This window comes from Falco cherrug, chromosome Z (genome assembly GCF_023634085.1).
Source record: "Falco cherrug isolate bFalChe1 chromosome Z, bFalChe1.pri, whole genome shotgun sequence".
In the NCBI taxonomy this organism is placed as follows: Eukaryota; Metazoa; Chordata; class Aves; order Falconiformes; family Falconidae; genus Falco; species Falco cherrug.
In genome coordinates this window covers 68,273,129-68,288,323 of record NC_073720.1, presented here as the reverse complement: position 1 = coordinate 68,288,323, position 15,195 = coordinate 68,273,129, and the positions used below count along the sequence as shown (strand labels likewise).

General features: G+C 38.5%; 1 protein-coding gene across 5 annotated transcripts; it reads right to left on the bottom strand.

Annotated features, from left to right (window-relative positions):
- Positions 1–2,613: 2,613 nt before the first annotated feature.
- Positions 2,614–14,567, bottom strand: GTF2H2 (general transcription factor IIH subunit 2). 5 transcript variants are annotated; one of them, XM_055698963.1, is made up of 16 exons: positions 14,351–14,567; positions 13,959–14,085; positions 13,792–13,869; positions 13,028–13,064; positions 12,308–12,394; positions 11,255–11,305; positions 10,724–10,778; positions 9,808–9,913; positions 8,698–8,788; positions 8,437–8,524; positions 7,792–7,899; positions 6,541–6,604; positions 5,560–5,663; positions 3,792–3,894; positions 3,459–3,498; positions 2,614–3,043 (listed from the first exon to the last, which is right to left on the bottom strand). In XM_055698963.1, the coding sequence occupies exons 2-16, from the start codon at positions 14,012–14,014 to the stop codon at positions 2,924–2,926; spliced, it is 1,188 nt and encodes a 395-aa protein (XP_055554938.1). In that variant the 5' UTR covers positions 14,015–14,085; positions 14,351–14,567; the 3' UTR covers positions 2,614–2,923. The 5 variants fall into 5 exon arrangements, with proteins under 5 accessions (XP_055554938.1, XP_055554937.1, XP_014139104.1 ...); XM_055698962.1 differs by having other exon boundaries at positions 13,959–14,081; XM_014283629.3 differs by lacking the exons at positions 11,255–11,305; positions 14,351–14,567 and having other exon boundaries at positions 13,959–14,302.
- Between the last annotated feature and the right edge of the window lie 628 nt (positions 14,568–15,195).

The following is a 15,195-nucleotide window of genomic DNA, read 5'->3' as shown; positions in this document are numbered from 1 at the left end:
TCACTGGCTACAAAAATCACATTCCCCTCTAACAGGTAAATGTGCACTCAGCAATTTAAGTGTTCTCAAATCCCAAGGCAAAAAGTGCTACAAAAGCTGTAAAAGTCTTCAGGTTCTATATTCTGAAAAACTACCATCATGAATTGCACTATGGGCACCACATTTATTTTTCCTGAATATGGAAATGTGACTCTAATTCAAACTTGATGACCTTTAAAGTAAAAATTAATCTACTCCCGTTGCTTCAGCCAGGAGTCTGCACAATCCAGCAATGCATCAGTTAGTACTTTAGGGCATTTTTTCACCCGTAAGCTACATCACAACAGTCTAGAAATAGAACTGTTCCTAATATTGCATGAGATACACAAGGATGCCATAAAAGCTCTTCAGGACTTGCAGTTGTTATGCAAGACTAAAACCAGACATGCCTTTTACTCTGATTTTAATTAACATACTCTCAGCACTTTCAGTCTTGGAAATCAGTTAGGACCATTAACACAGACAGTAATTTTTATTCCTGCAAGGAATAAAGAAATACATATTTCCTTTTTAATAAATTTATAGATTTATTTTATAAACATTAATTTAATCAATCTAATACTTTATATATAAAAATATACAAAGAAATAAAGAAAGTGGAAGGAAAGCAAGGGCACTCACCTTTCTGAAATCTTCACTCTGCAAGGCAGTGCGCTCTCTAGACTTACTGTGCCTTTTGGCATCAAAGTTCTTGCCACAGCTGTGTCCTCAACCCACCACAGGATGTTTTTGTCTCTTTTCTCAACACTTCAGATCCACACTGTATTACGCAGTATTTTCAGGAAGTGTAAGAACTTCTAACAGGCCTGCTAATAACCTCTCTGATTGACTAATCTGGTAGCAGATACAGTAAATGACAAAATACAAGAATTAAGCAGGTTGTAGATTCCCACAAGCAAAGGAGACTTGAGATCCAGTGAATCCCAGTCGAAGAGTGCAGAGGAAGGAAGCATTTCCTCCATGCTGCTTTAAAAACAAAGGCCACAGCTTCTGTGTTCTTTGCATATCAGAAAAATGCTACCCCAATAGCCATTTTTCAGGACCTAGTTAGAACTGCTCTTCCTATCCAGTGAGAAGGATGTGAAAGTACAAAGCTGAATTATTACCCAGACTGCCAGCAGACGACTGAGGTATATGGCCACAACTTCTATACAGCTTCTATTTATTTTGGTACCTAGCAAGAGGAAGAGCTAGAACAGATTGAAACTGATTTGACAGACCTGGTTTTCCATTAAGAAATGCCGATTTTCAAGATGGAATTATCAGAAAACATCAACAGTGTCATCAGTATCAGAGTATCTAGAAGCCAGATGCTTAGGGTGTTCCTTTGGCTTGGAATGGTGTACTAAACCATACCAAAAGCCATGAATATGTCCTTTTTCTGCTAGTTTGCAGGACACTTTACAATTATGGGCACTGAAATCACCTGATAGCACAAAGGGTTTATAGGGATGTTTGGCTTGGGACAAAATGAAATACAGATGCCAAACCTAATTTTTCACGTTTACCACATTCTATCCAGACTGCATACATAAATAGTAGAAAAAGCAGAGAAGGAGCTATGTTCACAATTTTAAATTTGCATATTTCAAGGACTGGAAATGAAAACTGCCTGTGAAAACTGAAAAGCAGCATGTATTGTTTATATGTGGTGACTGTGAGAAACAGGGAACAAGCTTAAGATAGAGGTTTGCTCTTTTTGTTTGTTTGCACTTTTAAAATTCAGTGATTAGGTCAGGTTATTGTTGTTCCTAATCTGACAACAAAGCTCACAGTTTTAAAAATTGAGATACATCAGCAACTGAGTAACTCTGGATGTACTACAAATGTCACAAGATGGCTTCAGAAACCCAGTGCGATGTACTGCTCTGGACACGGTACCATCACAACCTCATTTTACTGAGGTCTAGCATGTGACATTCTCACAAGTTCAAACTGCAATCACACTTTGAACAGACGCTGTAAAATGGCAGAATGTCTTGCACTTGTCTCAATTTCCATTCCTCAATATTCAGATCAGGACACATGCCTGCCTTTCTACCCCCATCTCACTGTCTGTTGCTCCGGGGGTTTAGCCAAGGAGAAAATATGACTTGCAATTCTGTCTATTCATTCTAGCCTCAGAATCAAGACACTATCACTGTCTTCAATACTGTGATCATCAAGCAATAGTTTGTATAAACCGAGGTCTTACACCTCGGCAAATGCACTGCCCTTCAGTAACCTTAAACTCCTAAAAGAAAGTGAAACTTAAACACACCTGCAGAAGTAGCAGTTATAGAATTCAGTCAGCTTTGAGTTGTCCCATAAAAACCTAAAATGTGTTTTCAGCACATTTGTAATAGCTGTATTTGAGTTGCTTTACTGAAGGCCAAGGTGAATAACCACAATACTTGACATTAATATTTCAAATGTCCCCTGACTAATTGCTCAACATCTTTGTTAAATTCTTACAAAAAATATTTTGACCTACAGAACTCCACCATTCATCAAAAACACATGCTTATAACAATCGATACATATTTTCAGGGCTTATTTTTTTCACAAATATTGAAAAAAAGATGAACCACCACGTTATCACAGAAACCAGTTTTATCACTTTCACATTTACAAATATATATGGTAGTCACAGTAACAAAGCCAGAGCTTTTCAGACAAGAACAAAGAAAATAAATCAGATACAGATAATTCAAGAATATTAACACTAGCAAAATCATTAATACATTAGATGAAAATTAAAGTTTGTTCCTATGCCAATGTTCATCCTTCTGTTATCATCCAGGTCCTTCTTGTTTTGACTCAGTGAAAGCTATGGCTGAATAAACAGAATAGCTTCATGCAAGATTGATATAGATATGACAGTTCCTAAAAACCAGAGATGATGTCATACAGATATGGGAGCAGGGCGTTCATGAATGCAGCCAGGACAGCAGTGAAGAGAATCATGAACAAACACATCACACTCCACACAAAATGCATTCTGGCACACTTTACATATGTAAACCTGTGTGGGAAAGATAAAAAAAACAAGTCAAATTAGAAAAAAATTGTAATTATCATAGCACCACAGTAGGGCAACAATTGTGTCTTCAAGACAATGTAAGCAGACTATATTGCTAACATCACAGAAACCCAACTGAAATAACATTTCTAATAGCAAGTATGTCCAAAGGGCTGAGCTCAAGTCACTGTACATGCTTCCAAATGGCTAAGAGTGGAAGCTTATTTATACAACTCTAGGAAATCCCTTTTATAGACTTTGCAGTCCAAAAGGCATGGACTCTGTAACAGAGAACTCCAGTCAACCATGAGATAAACTTCCACAAATATTTTTCTGTTCTTTAGAAGACCATACTGAAGAATGATCTCCACTTCTAACACCCTTCAATGCAAATTCCAATGCAGTTCAACATACTTACATTTTGATCTTTTATTTCTGTCTGGCAGCCCTGACAATACCTAAAAGCAAAATTGTGTATTTTAACTGAAAAATATAACAAGAGTGTGTAAATTTAAAAAAATCTCATACGTAGTAACAATTTATGGCAATTATTTCAACTATTCAACTAAACACACAGGGTAACTATTAATGGGAAATACAAGTATTTCTTATTGCCTGAGGTGCTGCAAACCACCTGAGCATTCAACAGTGTCTCCAGCAGCAAAGAAGCTGCTGCTGGCTATTCTTCCGTGAAAAAAAAACCCCACAGGGCCCACAAGCACACTCATTATCACAAATATAATTTGCATACCGTTCCCCCTGATACTCTTCCAGAGGAACTTCCTGAAAGGCATCCAAAGGAAACAAGTGATGGTAAGACCGAGCCAGGTGAGGTGCAGACACTAGTGTAAGACCTGCAAAACCAGAAACATCAAATTTATCACAAGAGAGGACTCACTGAAAACCTTTTCTAATACAAAATGGTTCTAATACAACAATGGTTCTGCTGCTTCACATCACCAGTTAAAATGGTGGCCAACTACAAAGGTCTACTGCAGCCTGCTAAAATACTGCTGAAACCACATCTTAGCCCTGTTTCAGCAAACACAGGTCTGCTAGTTTTGGCTGGGACAGAGTTAATTGTGTTCATAGTAGCTACTACAAGGCTATGTTTTGCTACAAACAGCATTTACAAGACAAGGATGTTTTCCTTCTTGTTGAGCAGCACTTAAACAGAGCCAAGGCCTTTTCTGCTTCTCACCCCACCCCACCACCGAGGAGACTGGAGGTGTACAGGGATCTGGGAGGGGACACAGTGGGACAGCTGACCCCAGCTGACCCAAGGGATACTCCACACCATATGATGTCATGGTCTGCAATAAAAGCTGGGGGAAGAAGGAAGAGGGGTGACATTCACAGTTATGGCATCTGCCTTCTCAATTAACTGTTATCCATGATGGAGCCCTGCTTTCCTGGAGATGGCTGCTGATGGGAAGTAGTGAATTATTCCTTACTTTGCTTGGCTTGTGCACATGACTCTTGCTTTACATATTAAATTGTCTTCATCTAAACCCACAAGTTTTCTCACTTTTACCCTTCCAATTCTCCTCCCCATCCCACCGTGGGGAAATGAGTGAGCAGCTGCATGGTGCTTAGCTGCTGGCTGGAGATAAACCATGACAACAGGTTAGCTGGGGCATGGGCTGGCACAAACTTCTTCATTGTTCATTCACGTACAGTGTATACTTCCGAGCTCTTGTTATGCTGACAGCTGCAGCTGTGGAGAATCTGTTGCTGATATACAGGATTTCTCCAGTTACACTATTACCTTCCTGAAATGAAATTCAAACTGAGACGAAAACCTTGACATGAAACTAACACAGCGTGACCCGTAACTAGAATTAGTTTACTCTTTTGCCAAATACACGCATCTTGAAAATACCTATCATGTTTTAGTCATAAGCCTGTAGAAGCTAACAGGAGGACAGCTTCCACTCAGACAATATTAATACTATAAAAAAATGCTAATTCTACCTCCCACCCTCATTAAGGGGCAGAGGTACCATTGGTTGCACATCCTTTAACATATGCAAGACCAAAGGGCTTCCATTTACAATTCTAAAGCCTTCCATGTGTCACAATGCAGCCTGCCCTTGGGTTCAACTTTGAAACCTTTCATCCACATATTCCAGGAGGTGAGAGGGTACTTCTGTCCTTTTACTCCAAACCACTCTCTATCCTCATGGCCTTGCACTGAGGAGTATGAAACACTGGTGTGTCTGTTAAATCAGGATTCTTGAGGTAATTATTACCATTCACATGTGAATCACCCTTCTTCTCCCCTTTGTTTTAGGGCTTTTAGTTTATAACATTATACACTAGTGAATATGATACAGCTTTACTGTTACAGATATAGTTCTGAAAGTCTCTTGTAAAAAGCTGACATCCCAGGACACAGGAGTGCAGGTTTCTTAAAGCAGAGCTGGCTTTCAATTCCTAAGTACAGCTGAATTTTTCTACCCCTTACCTCTCTTATCTCTAGTTCATAATTCGTCTATTCACCTTTTCTTGCTACTCACCACAGATTTTGCATTCCACAGGAAGTTCACAGTATTTGGCTCTGCACTGGGGACAGAAATATCCACCCAGTGTAAGACCTGGCTCACTGTTGTTTTCCAGTTGCCTAGGGCAGAGAGAGACAATTTAATACCCAAGAGATAACAGTACCATTATAATACGTAATTACAAATACTACATAGTTCTCACAGCAAATAGTTTCAAATGTTTCAGTAGCTTCCAGGTAACAATTCCACATGTATGGAAGTGTCAGAAAGTAACTGATATGGTCAGTATCAGTAACGACATTTTCCCACAGAAACAGAATGAAGACTGAATTTTCCCACATAAAGGAGTCAATGTATCTTTAAAAAACAAAGTTATGAACGATAACAGTATTAGTATTTCTACTCACACACACACAAATATTCTTTATGACTTCCAAGATGCACATTAGTGCTTATTCTTTCAAGCAGCGGACACTGTTCCCTTCTGAAAATTCAGACTGCGCTATCATCTCTGAAAACCATGATTCCTTTCATCAAGAGCAGCACTCGTACACTAATCAAATGAAGTCCCTATTTCAAACTTCCCTTTAAGGTCACATTAGTAGACAGATACATACTTTATTCCAGATAATATCCTTCACCCTCATCTTTATCTTTATAGTGATAATAATACTTGAATCAAGAAATGCAAGTAGAACTGGGAATTACTTTAATACCTTGTGGCTCCCTTGTGTTCTAATCACTGCAGAACTCAACTAAAAGCCACTTATTATCTTCAAAAAAATGTCCATGTACATTTTAAAAAGTGTATTTAATAAAGGTTACTATAGCCACACACTGAATGTGTAAATGAAAATACTGATTTCTACCGAGAAGTCACAAGAGGTGACTATTTTTTTCATGTTATTTTACATTTTCACTGACAAAGTTTTCTAAATATGACATATTATTACTGAATTCTGATCAGTTCACTGAATTCTAATCAACTCTACTTACACCATACTAAAGGATGGCTTTGCATCTTGATCTGATAGAGAAGCAATAGTATGCTGAGGAAAACCTAAGGAGAAAAACATCCTGTATTATCAATTTTAAACATGCAAGTAATCTTTCAGCTTCTTACTTCAATGGAGACGTTCAAATTTTATTCTAAACATTAAGGCCTACCTCTTTTTCCCCCCCCTGTGTTTCTTATTACAGGAAAAGTAATACACTCCTAGTAGGTATCAAACTCTTCCTAAAGATCTCTACCTACATCCACCAACAAATCCTTCATTGTACTTCCTCCAACTGAAAAAAAGTCTTTTCAGACTTCATATTAACTGAAGCTAACTGGAAACACATTTGTGAAGAACAGCTAAAAAGAAAAAGCTGTGCAATAGCAGAAAAGCAAAAAAAGCACTACACAAATGTTCAGTTGAACAATGGTTTCTAATTAAGGTGAAAATATTTTTATATGCAGACACCAAGCTTATATTCCCCTTCCAAGTGCAGTATATGACAGATGAGACTATACCACTTCACAGAGGCTGCAACAGATAAAATTCTTTTTACCATTTATTTTTTCAGCTCACGTCCAGTGGGCAGTTAATTTTTCTGACTGCTACTCAGACTTTAATAAATCTCTTCAGTTATTTAAATCTATACATAAAAATACATACATTCTTATCTGTGAAAATGGGTGGATGAAAGTGAGAAACCAGTGATCTAATTTGTGGCATTAGAGTTTCTTTTGTGATTTAACTTCAGGTTTAACTCTAGGCTTAAATTTATTGCAAAATACATCAGCAGAAGAAAAGGTACCTAATCCATTTGTTGAAAGAACACCACAACAGTGCTCCTCATGTGCTACACATGGACAAGCAGATAGCAATTAAGGTTATAGCAATTAAGGTTATAATAATTGCTTTCTGCAGGGGAAAAAAAACAGGGAGAAACAAAATAGTTTTTTGTCCTTCATTTCTGAGCATTACATTTATACCAATTACTGTACAAGCAGTATCATTCCATTTTATAGTTTCCAACTGCAGTCAAGTAATTTGTCTTATTTAATTCTTAACTTTACTTTGCAGGAAAAACATCAAGAAAATTGATATCTATTTAGCAAAATGTAAGTTAAAGAAAACCCAATTGTGCAATGTCTTTAATATGCTTCTAATTATTTGTATGGCTTTAACACAGAAGACGCAACGAAAAAGACAAGATGTGCAAATCTTGTGCTAGGAGTTTAACAAAACGATATCTTACCCATTCGAATAAGGGAGCACTCAGAACTTGAATTGGCAGGTGGAGGACTAACATGATGCATCAGCAGTTCCTTATAATGACTTTCATCTAAAATAACATGGTATGTTCCTGTCACAAAGAAAGAGATGCCTTACTTTCACATTATGAGCAGGTAAGAATACAAACATATTCTCCATATGACAGAAAACAACTTAAGTAATTTAGCCAATCCTGTTCTAAGAGAAGTCCTGTTAATGCTACTGAAAATTACAAGTTAATAACACCAGAATGTAATTAGATATGATAGCCCACAGCATTTTCTCCAACATTACATTGTAGTAATGATATTGTAAGAGTTACCACTGTAGTAATAGATATGAACATGTTAAATTAATTAAGCTCCACATCACATTGCTTTATATATGGAACACTAGGTTTTAAAATATATATATTTCTTCTCTCTGGAGATGCAGCTACTAGCTGATAATAATTTCTCTCAATACTGTGCATTTTGTAGATTACAAACCATTACATCTTCTGCCAGCACAACAGAATATTCATCCTAAAATATCAAAATGCATTAATGAATATATGACAAAATTAGTGACTTATTTTCAACTTTAAACTTGTATTAATAGTGTTAACTACTGAACTCTGGATACATACCACCAGTTTCTCGGGCAAGTACTGTACAAACTCGAACTTCAGCACTTAGGCCGATGACAGATACTCTGATCTTAACTGCTTTTAAACACTTCAAATGGAAAAAAAAAAAAGCATACTCAAATTCATATGCAGAATAGAAAACAGTAAAAATGTTCAAAGTTTTAAATGAAAATTAATTGTTGATGACACTGCAACTGTCTGGGTTTGGTCTAATAGCTTGGATGTTCAATGCTATTATACAGTCAAACTTCACTTCTATACCTTAATTAGATCATAGATGTTGGCTGGATCGCATGTTGTCAGACTGCTGAAGACTACCAAAACCTCTCTGCTTGTATGTCCTGGCATGTGCCTAAAGAAAGTATGCAATTAATTTAATTCTGTACATTAAGCTACTTGTATGCTAAAGTTTCCAAGGACTTTTAACATAGTAAGTCAGAAGATGACATGATATGAAGTCCCCTACAAATCATAGAAGACTGTGGTAAGATCCTTCTCTAAGCTCTAGAATTTCACCTTCCAAAAGCCAAACCTTTCCAGTATCTAAAATACAGTATTTTGATTATGCAGTTGTTATCTGATTGTTTATTTCAATGCTTAAGTTATCCCTGTACCTTATCCATACTCTCACAGGTCAAATTCACATTCAAACTAGCAACACTGCAGTAAGTCTTCCTAACTTCTTAAAATAAAGATCTCTAACCAGTTTATAAATGTGAATCCACTATTATTAACTACTGTCTTTTAGTTCTTAATGGAAAACTCTTCCAAACATCAGTCACATAATTTTTTCTGACATTAACTGCTAGCTTTGTTCTGTCACTGTTTCTAGCTACAATTACTTAAGTCTTACACAAATTTTTATTCCATCTCAATACCTCACAGAGAAAGAAAGTTTTTTAAACTTATCCTACCCCGAAATTTACCTTTCTAAAGTATGCCAGAAGGCCCACAATATTGTGATTCAATCATTTTTCTTTTCCCGTTCTCTTATCACTAACCCCTAACTCTGCCCTCTCTCATACCTTAGCCTGCTAGTCAAAAAATAATTGTGGGGTCTTTAATCACCATATTCATACACAATATACAACTATCTACTTTGTTTTTAAATACTATTGCCTTTTACAAGCATCACACCTCTAAATAGAAGCATCTTGCATTAGAAAACTAACTTCTGCACTACTAGCATATTTATCTTCTTAGCAGTTTGTATTGTAAGAAGACATAAAGCTGCCTTTTAAGACTCAAGTCAGCACAATGCAAGATGCTACTTGTAAAAAATACAGTCTCTACCCCTCCAAAAATTCACAATCAGCATTATACTGATTATGGAAAACAAAGAAAACAAAAAACTTCCATGTACACACTAACTTTAAAGTCTGCATGGCCAAATTTAGGGAATTATATAGAGACGGCTCTCCACTGCAGTTCATATCCACTGCTTTCTGCAGAGCAGTTATGTGCTTTTTTGAGTTACCTGTAAGTGAAAAAAAAACAATTCACCTGAAATTACAAGTTAAGAGAATTAAAATACTTAAACTACACATTTTATTAAATGTACAACAGTTTTCAAACTGTGACTTGTAACTCTGTGTTTCTCCTTAGAAACTGACCTTTTGATCAGAATTTAGAAAAGGATGAAACAATATGTTAACAGAAACACATCTCCTCCACAGGCACTCAATTGTCAGAAACTTTAGGAGGTCAAAAAGAATAAGGTCCCTGTTGCATATCAATAAACGCTTAACATGAATGTGAAGTGTCTCACAAAGTATTTCAGCAAAACCAGACTTTAGTTTCCTCTGTTATTCTCAAAGTACTGTTCAAAGACTGACTGATCCTCAGATTCCTCTGTAAAGTTGCTCCAGTCTTACAGGTGAATAAACAGAAGAAATTATGACTTCATCTCTGAAGCCACATGGATTGCTAGTGAGAGAGGCAGGAACTGAAGAAACTCTGCTTTTTAACATCTGATCAGAAGACAGATGTCATAAAATACAAAATTAACAAACAGGATAAGAAATTAACTATAAGGGGAAACAAAACAATACTTTAGTTGCAACCTGCATAAGACTTCATCATGAACAAGCACACAATAACAATTCTAGATCAAAACAGATCAAAATAAAGACTCTGGTTTCATGTAACTTGCAATAACTTCTCTTTACATTAAAAATACTATGTTAACCCTACTTCACTTTCAGCAGTATCATCCAGGCAGAACTTACAACGTCAATGCAATAGATGAAAACATCTCCAATTTTAAGAAAATATACTACCTCCCTACCTGAGAGTTCTGTCATTTTTTCAGCTCTTTTACTCTTGGTTACAATTAAGCCAATCTGGAGAAGAAAAAAAAAAAAAGGCAAAACTTTTCTTACCAAGTTTAAAAATGAGTTGATTTAAATTTTTGCTATATTTTGCCCAAGACTTCTTCATGATAAAATTACTTAATAATAAAAATTTTCCTCTAAGAGTAAAACAGCAGCAGAACACTATGCATCCGTCAACATACATTCCAGTACTTTTGCCACAAGGCACAAAAAAACCCCCTTCAAATTCTAAACGCCTGAAAGAAACATATAATCAGGTCTTCTGTATTAGAATTTATGTTTAGGAAAAAGAGAATATATGGGTTCTTATTTTCATTAGTTCAGGCAGAGAAACAAGAATTTCACTAGACTGATAGAGTGGAAGGAAAGAAGAACCAGTAGGGGTGGGAAGAACACATCAACTGAAAAGAGTTTACTAGATAGGGGTAAAACTAAAGCTAACCCTTAATATAGTTTTCAGTTGTTTATTGCATGGCTGTACATACCTGACTAATAGGATTTTGATCAAAATACTCTTCAACAAAATATTCCAGTAACTATAAAGAAAAGTTAAGGCCATTAAAAACTAAATACAGTTTCATTCCACATGCATTAAGTAGTCCTTGCTTGCAAAGCATCCAGTATCACAAAAAACCCCCCACCAACAAACAAAGTTGGGGAAAAAAATAGGGGGAAATAAGCCTCTCCTTTCCATTCTCCTCTCAGTGTTGCCCTTCCATACTCCTCTTTCTCCTTCCTCCCATGTTACCAATGCAACGTAAATTTCAGAAACTAGCCACCCCTTATTTTACTCATAGAATACCAGAATCGTTTAGGTTGGAAAGGACCCTTAAGATCAGGCCCAACTGTTAACCCAACACTGCCAAGTCCACCACTAAACCATGTCCCTGAGTGCCACATCTACATGTATTTTAAGTCTTCACTTTAACATATAAAGTTCCAGACTACTATTGGTTCAAACAGAGGTTTATGCTACACCAAAAAGCACAAATCCATACAAAATCATCAAACTCCAGGGTTTCAACGTTTAGTGTGTTGAGATGAACTGTACATCTTGTACCATATGGTCAAGTCCTTCACAGTCTGAAGCAGCAATCTAATTCAACTCCTGTCTAGCATCCATTTCAAACTAGAATTCATAAAAACACAACTGTAAGATTAAAAAAAAAAGGCAAAAAAAAAAAGCTAGATGTGTCATGAAAGCACGTTTGTTCTTTTATCCTTTATTACAGGAAACACTTTAACTTAATTTCCACATTTTCATAATGTGTCTTTCCATTGTATGTTCTTACAAAGTGCTTTTCCTGTACTGAAGTACTTGTGCAAGGCAAATTAATGTCACATTGATTTTACTATTCAGAAACAGGAAAATTACAGACTAGCAACAGAAATAAAGGGGGAAAAAGGTATAGATTAGAGAGATGAGGCTATGAATGTGATCTCATCACAGGAGACTGCCATTCTTTTAAATGCAAGATGGAACTGGTTTACAGAGAAACAATGGATTAGTAAGATACAACTTTTGAGTACAGAAATACCTTCAAAGTGCAAGTAAGTCTGTCTGGTTTTAAATCTTGGTCCTCCATTGTTCTTGATCCATCAACAACCACGTAAAGGTGACGCATCTGCATTTTCACCATAAGTGATAATCACTAACAGAACAGATATTTAGATGAACTGCTCACTATGCCATTTACTTTAAAAAACAACTACTTACTCCCCCAAGCAGGCAAAATGCAGTACACTGAGCTATACAATCAACAGCAGCTGAAAAAATAATGCAATTTTTCCTCTTCTCCTTGAAAATGAAAGAAAAAAGCTATACTGAGAAATGCACACTGTTCTTTTCCTCTCACGACAAGCTACAAAATATGCACAGTTCACACGTTCGCCTCTTCATCTGAAGAGCTCAGTGTTGTACCACGTTGTTGTTTACAACTAATTTTAAATTATGCCCATTTTTCACATCAAGAAAAAAGGACAGTGCATGTCCACACAGTGTGGATGATCTCACTGCTGTTGCACAACATACCATGATACAGTGAACATGCCAAACCTCCACCTCTGAACACTCTTCATATCCCACACTGCCAATGAACAAAGAATGTTTTTTTTTTAAAAAAAAAAGTTTGGTAGAAAAATGCGAGCTTTGGTCTCAAGCACATTAAGTCCGCAAAAGTGTATTTCAGACCAGGCACACCACCTCTATTCAAGTAGTTTTAGACACACAGCAGACAAGCGTTAAGACATTAGCATACCATTCCAAGTCGAACTTGTCCATGGTGTTCACAGAGTCTAATAAAACAAAATAGGATTTCAGTAAGATACAAATGAGTGAATGGTTCCTAAAACAAAAGTCCAATTGTCCTATAAGTCCAAAAAGCCCTAAACTAAATCTAATACTAAACTTCTAACAAATATGAAGCAATAACAAACCACAGACACACTAAAAAAAGACAACTGAATTACAAGCATATTTCATGCCTCTCAGAAAACAAAAATCTACTGCTTACTACCTGATTTAAGGGAATTTAAAAATATTACCCAAATTTGAGTATTTTTACATAACCTCAAATAAAACAAATCTAGATTTATCTAGCGACTTTTGTCACAATCTGAAACACAAATGTGGTGCCACGATACCAAAACCCAGCTTGAAGCACAATTTTTATATTAAAAAAAGTTTAAGGATTTTCTCTAAAAAGTGCAAATTGGCAACTGCAGTGCTCTGCACCATGTTTCTTCAGATCAAGACCTCATCTCTTTAGCTAGTCTACATCTGGATTATTTAGCCTGCATCAAACCTTAAGATTCAAGATCAAAATAGATGTTACTGCTTTTTTTCTGGCACAATTAGTAAGTAGCAGGCAAGAAGCGTGCATCTTGGCTGCTCTGACAGGGTAAGGACACAAAAATACATTGCCAGCCTGCTTACTCAAGCTAGAGCTTGCAGTTTTAAGAATGATTAAGTCCTTACAACTGACCAGACCAGTATTATTAGCAAGCTCGAGGCAACACATACCTTTTCCTCTTTGCCTTGAAAAGAAGGTCCTCGATGGTCGCTTTCAGCGAGCCAGATTCATCTTCCTTCAAAATCTCCCTACGCAAAACAGACTGTTACTGAGCAGAAGGGAGATTTTTTCTTGTCTTCCGTCAATAAGAAAGTGAGAAGGGAAAAGGAAAGCATACCACGTCCTTTCGTAACCGCCTTCCCAGCGCTTGGTCCGTTCGGGCTCGTCCTCCATCTCCGCGGCTTCGCTCTGCTGCTGGGATGGGCGGCTGGGGCTGCCTCCGGCTCAGGAGGCGCGACGCCTGCCTTCAGAAAAGCCCCCTTACAGTGCCGCGCGGCGGGTGAGGGGCCTGTGAGGCGGGACCGGCCCCGGGCGGGCCGCCGACGGCTGGGAGCGCTGAGGGGACCCGGCCGGGCACGTCGCCCGCCCTTGCTGTCAGGCCCAAGCGTCCCGCCGCGACGACCCGGAACCACCAGCGGCCGCGCCGTTCAGTCTCGGTGCGCCGCTAACCCCTCCCGGGTGCCGCATGGGCCGCGGAGCGGTGGTTCCGGGAGGAAGGGCGGCACTCACCAGCAGCCCGGGGACTGACATGCCCTCACGGGAGGGAGCGAGGCGCGGTCCGGTGGCTGTCACCGATAGCGGCGGGTCGGACCGGCCCTGCGCTTTAGCATTCTCTGAGGCCGCCCCCGCCCAGCCCGGGCGGGAAATGGACCGTCGCGGGGGAGTTGGGCCTGTCAGCGGCCCCGGTGAGCGGCGGCCGCCGGCGCTTCCGAGCCCGGAAGTGCCGCCGCGCGTGGCGGGCTGGGCTGGCTGGGCGCTGGGCACTGCCCGCCGCGGCCGCGCCGCCCTCCTCAGATGGGCCGGGGCGAGAAAACACAACAAATACGTCGTGGGCCGAGATAAGGACAAGGAGAAATCACTCTGCAATTAACATCACCGTCAAAACAGATGCAACTTAGGAAAACCAGTTTCATTTATTACCGTTCACATCAGAGTAGTACTAATGAGAACTACAGCTGTTGCTCTCACATGTTCTCACTCTCCTGCTGCAATTGCTGCACAGATTTTTTCCCCCTCAATATGGTGTCCAGAGGTGCCACCACCATTGCTGATGGGCTTGGGCTTGGCCTTGGCCGTAGGTGGGTCCATCTTGCAGCTGGCTGGAGCCAGCTCTATCAAATATGGAGGAAGCTTCTAGCAGCTTCTCACAGAAGCCAACCCTGTAGCCCCCTGACTGCCAAAACCTTGCCATGCAAACCTGTTATAGTTTACCTGTCCAATTAAATGAGATTTGATTTATTAAAGCAAGCGACAAGTAGGCGCACACCACACCCTCCTTTGTTCGTGGTTTTATACTCCTTTCCTTCCAGTATATATGTCCCTTGTAGGAGTTTTTAACTAATTCTCACTCAATT

Bases quoted from the DNA above. Each gene is read 5' to 3' on its own strand.
- GTF2H2 (XM_055698963.1), bottom strand. From the start codon at position 14,014: ATGGAGGACGAGCCCGAACGGACCAAGCGCTGGGAAGGCGGTTACGAA. The intron at 7,900-8,436 runs GTATGTATCCAG...TCTTTGTGACAG, and splicing joins ACTTGCCCGAGAAACTGGTG to GAACATACCATGTTATTTTA. The intron at 3,499-3,791 runs GTATGCAAATTA...TTTTGCTTTTAG, and splicing joins GAAGAGTATCAGGGGGAACG to GTATTGTCAGGGCTGCCAGA.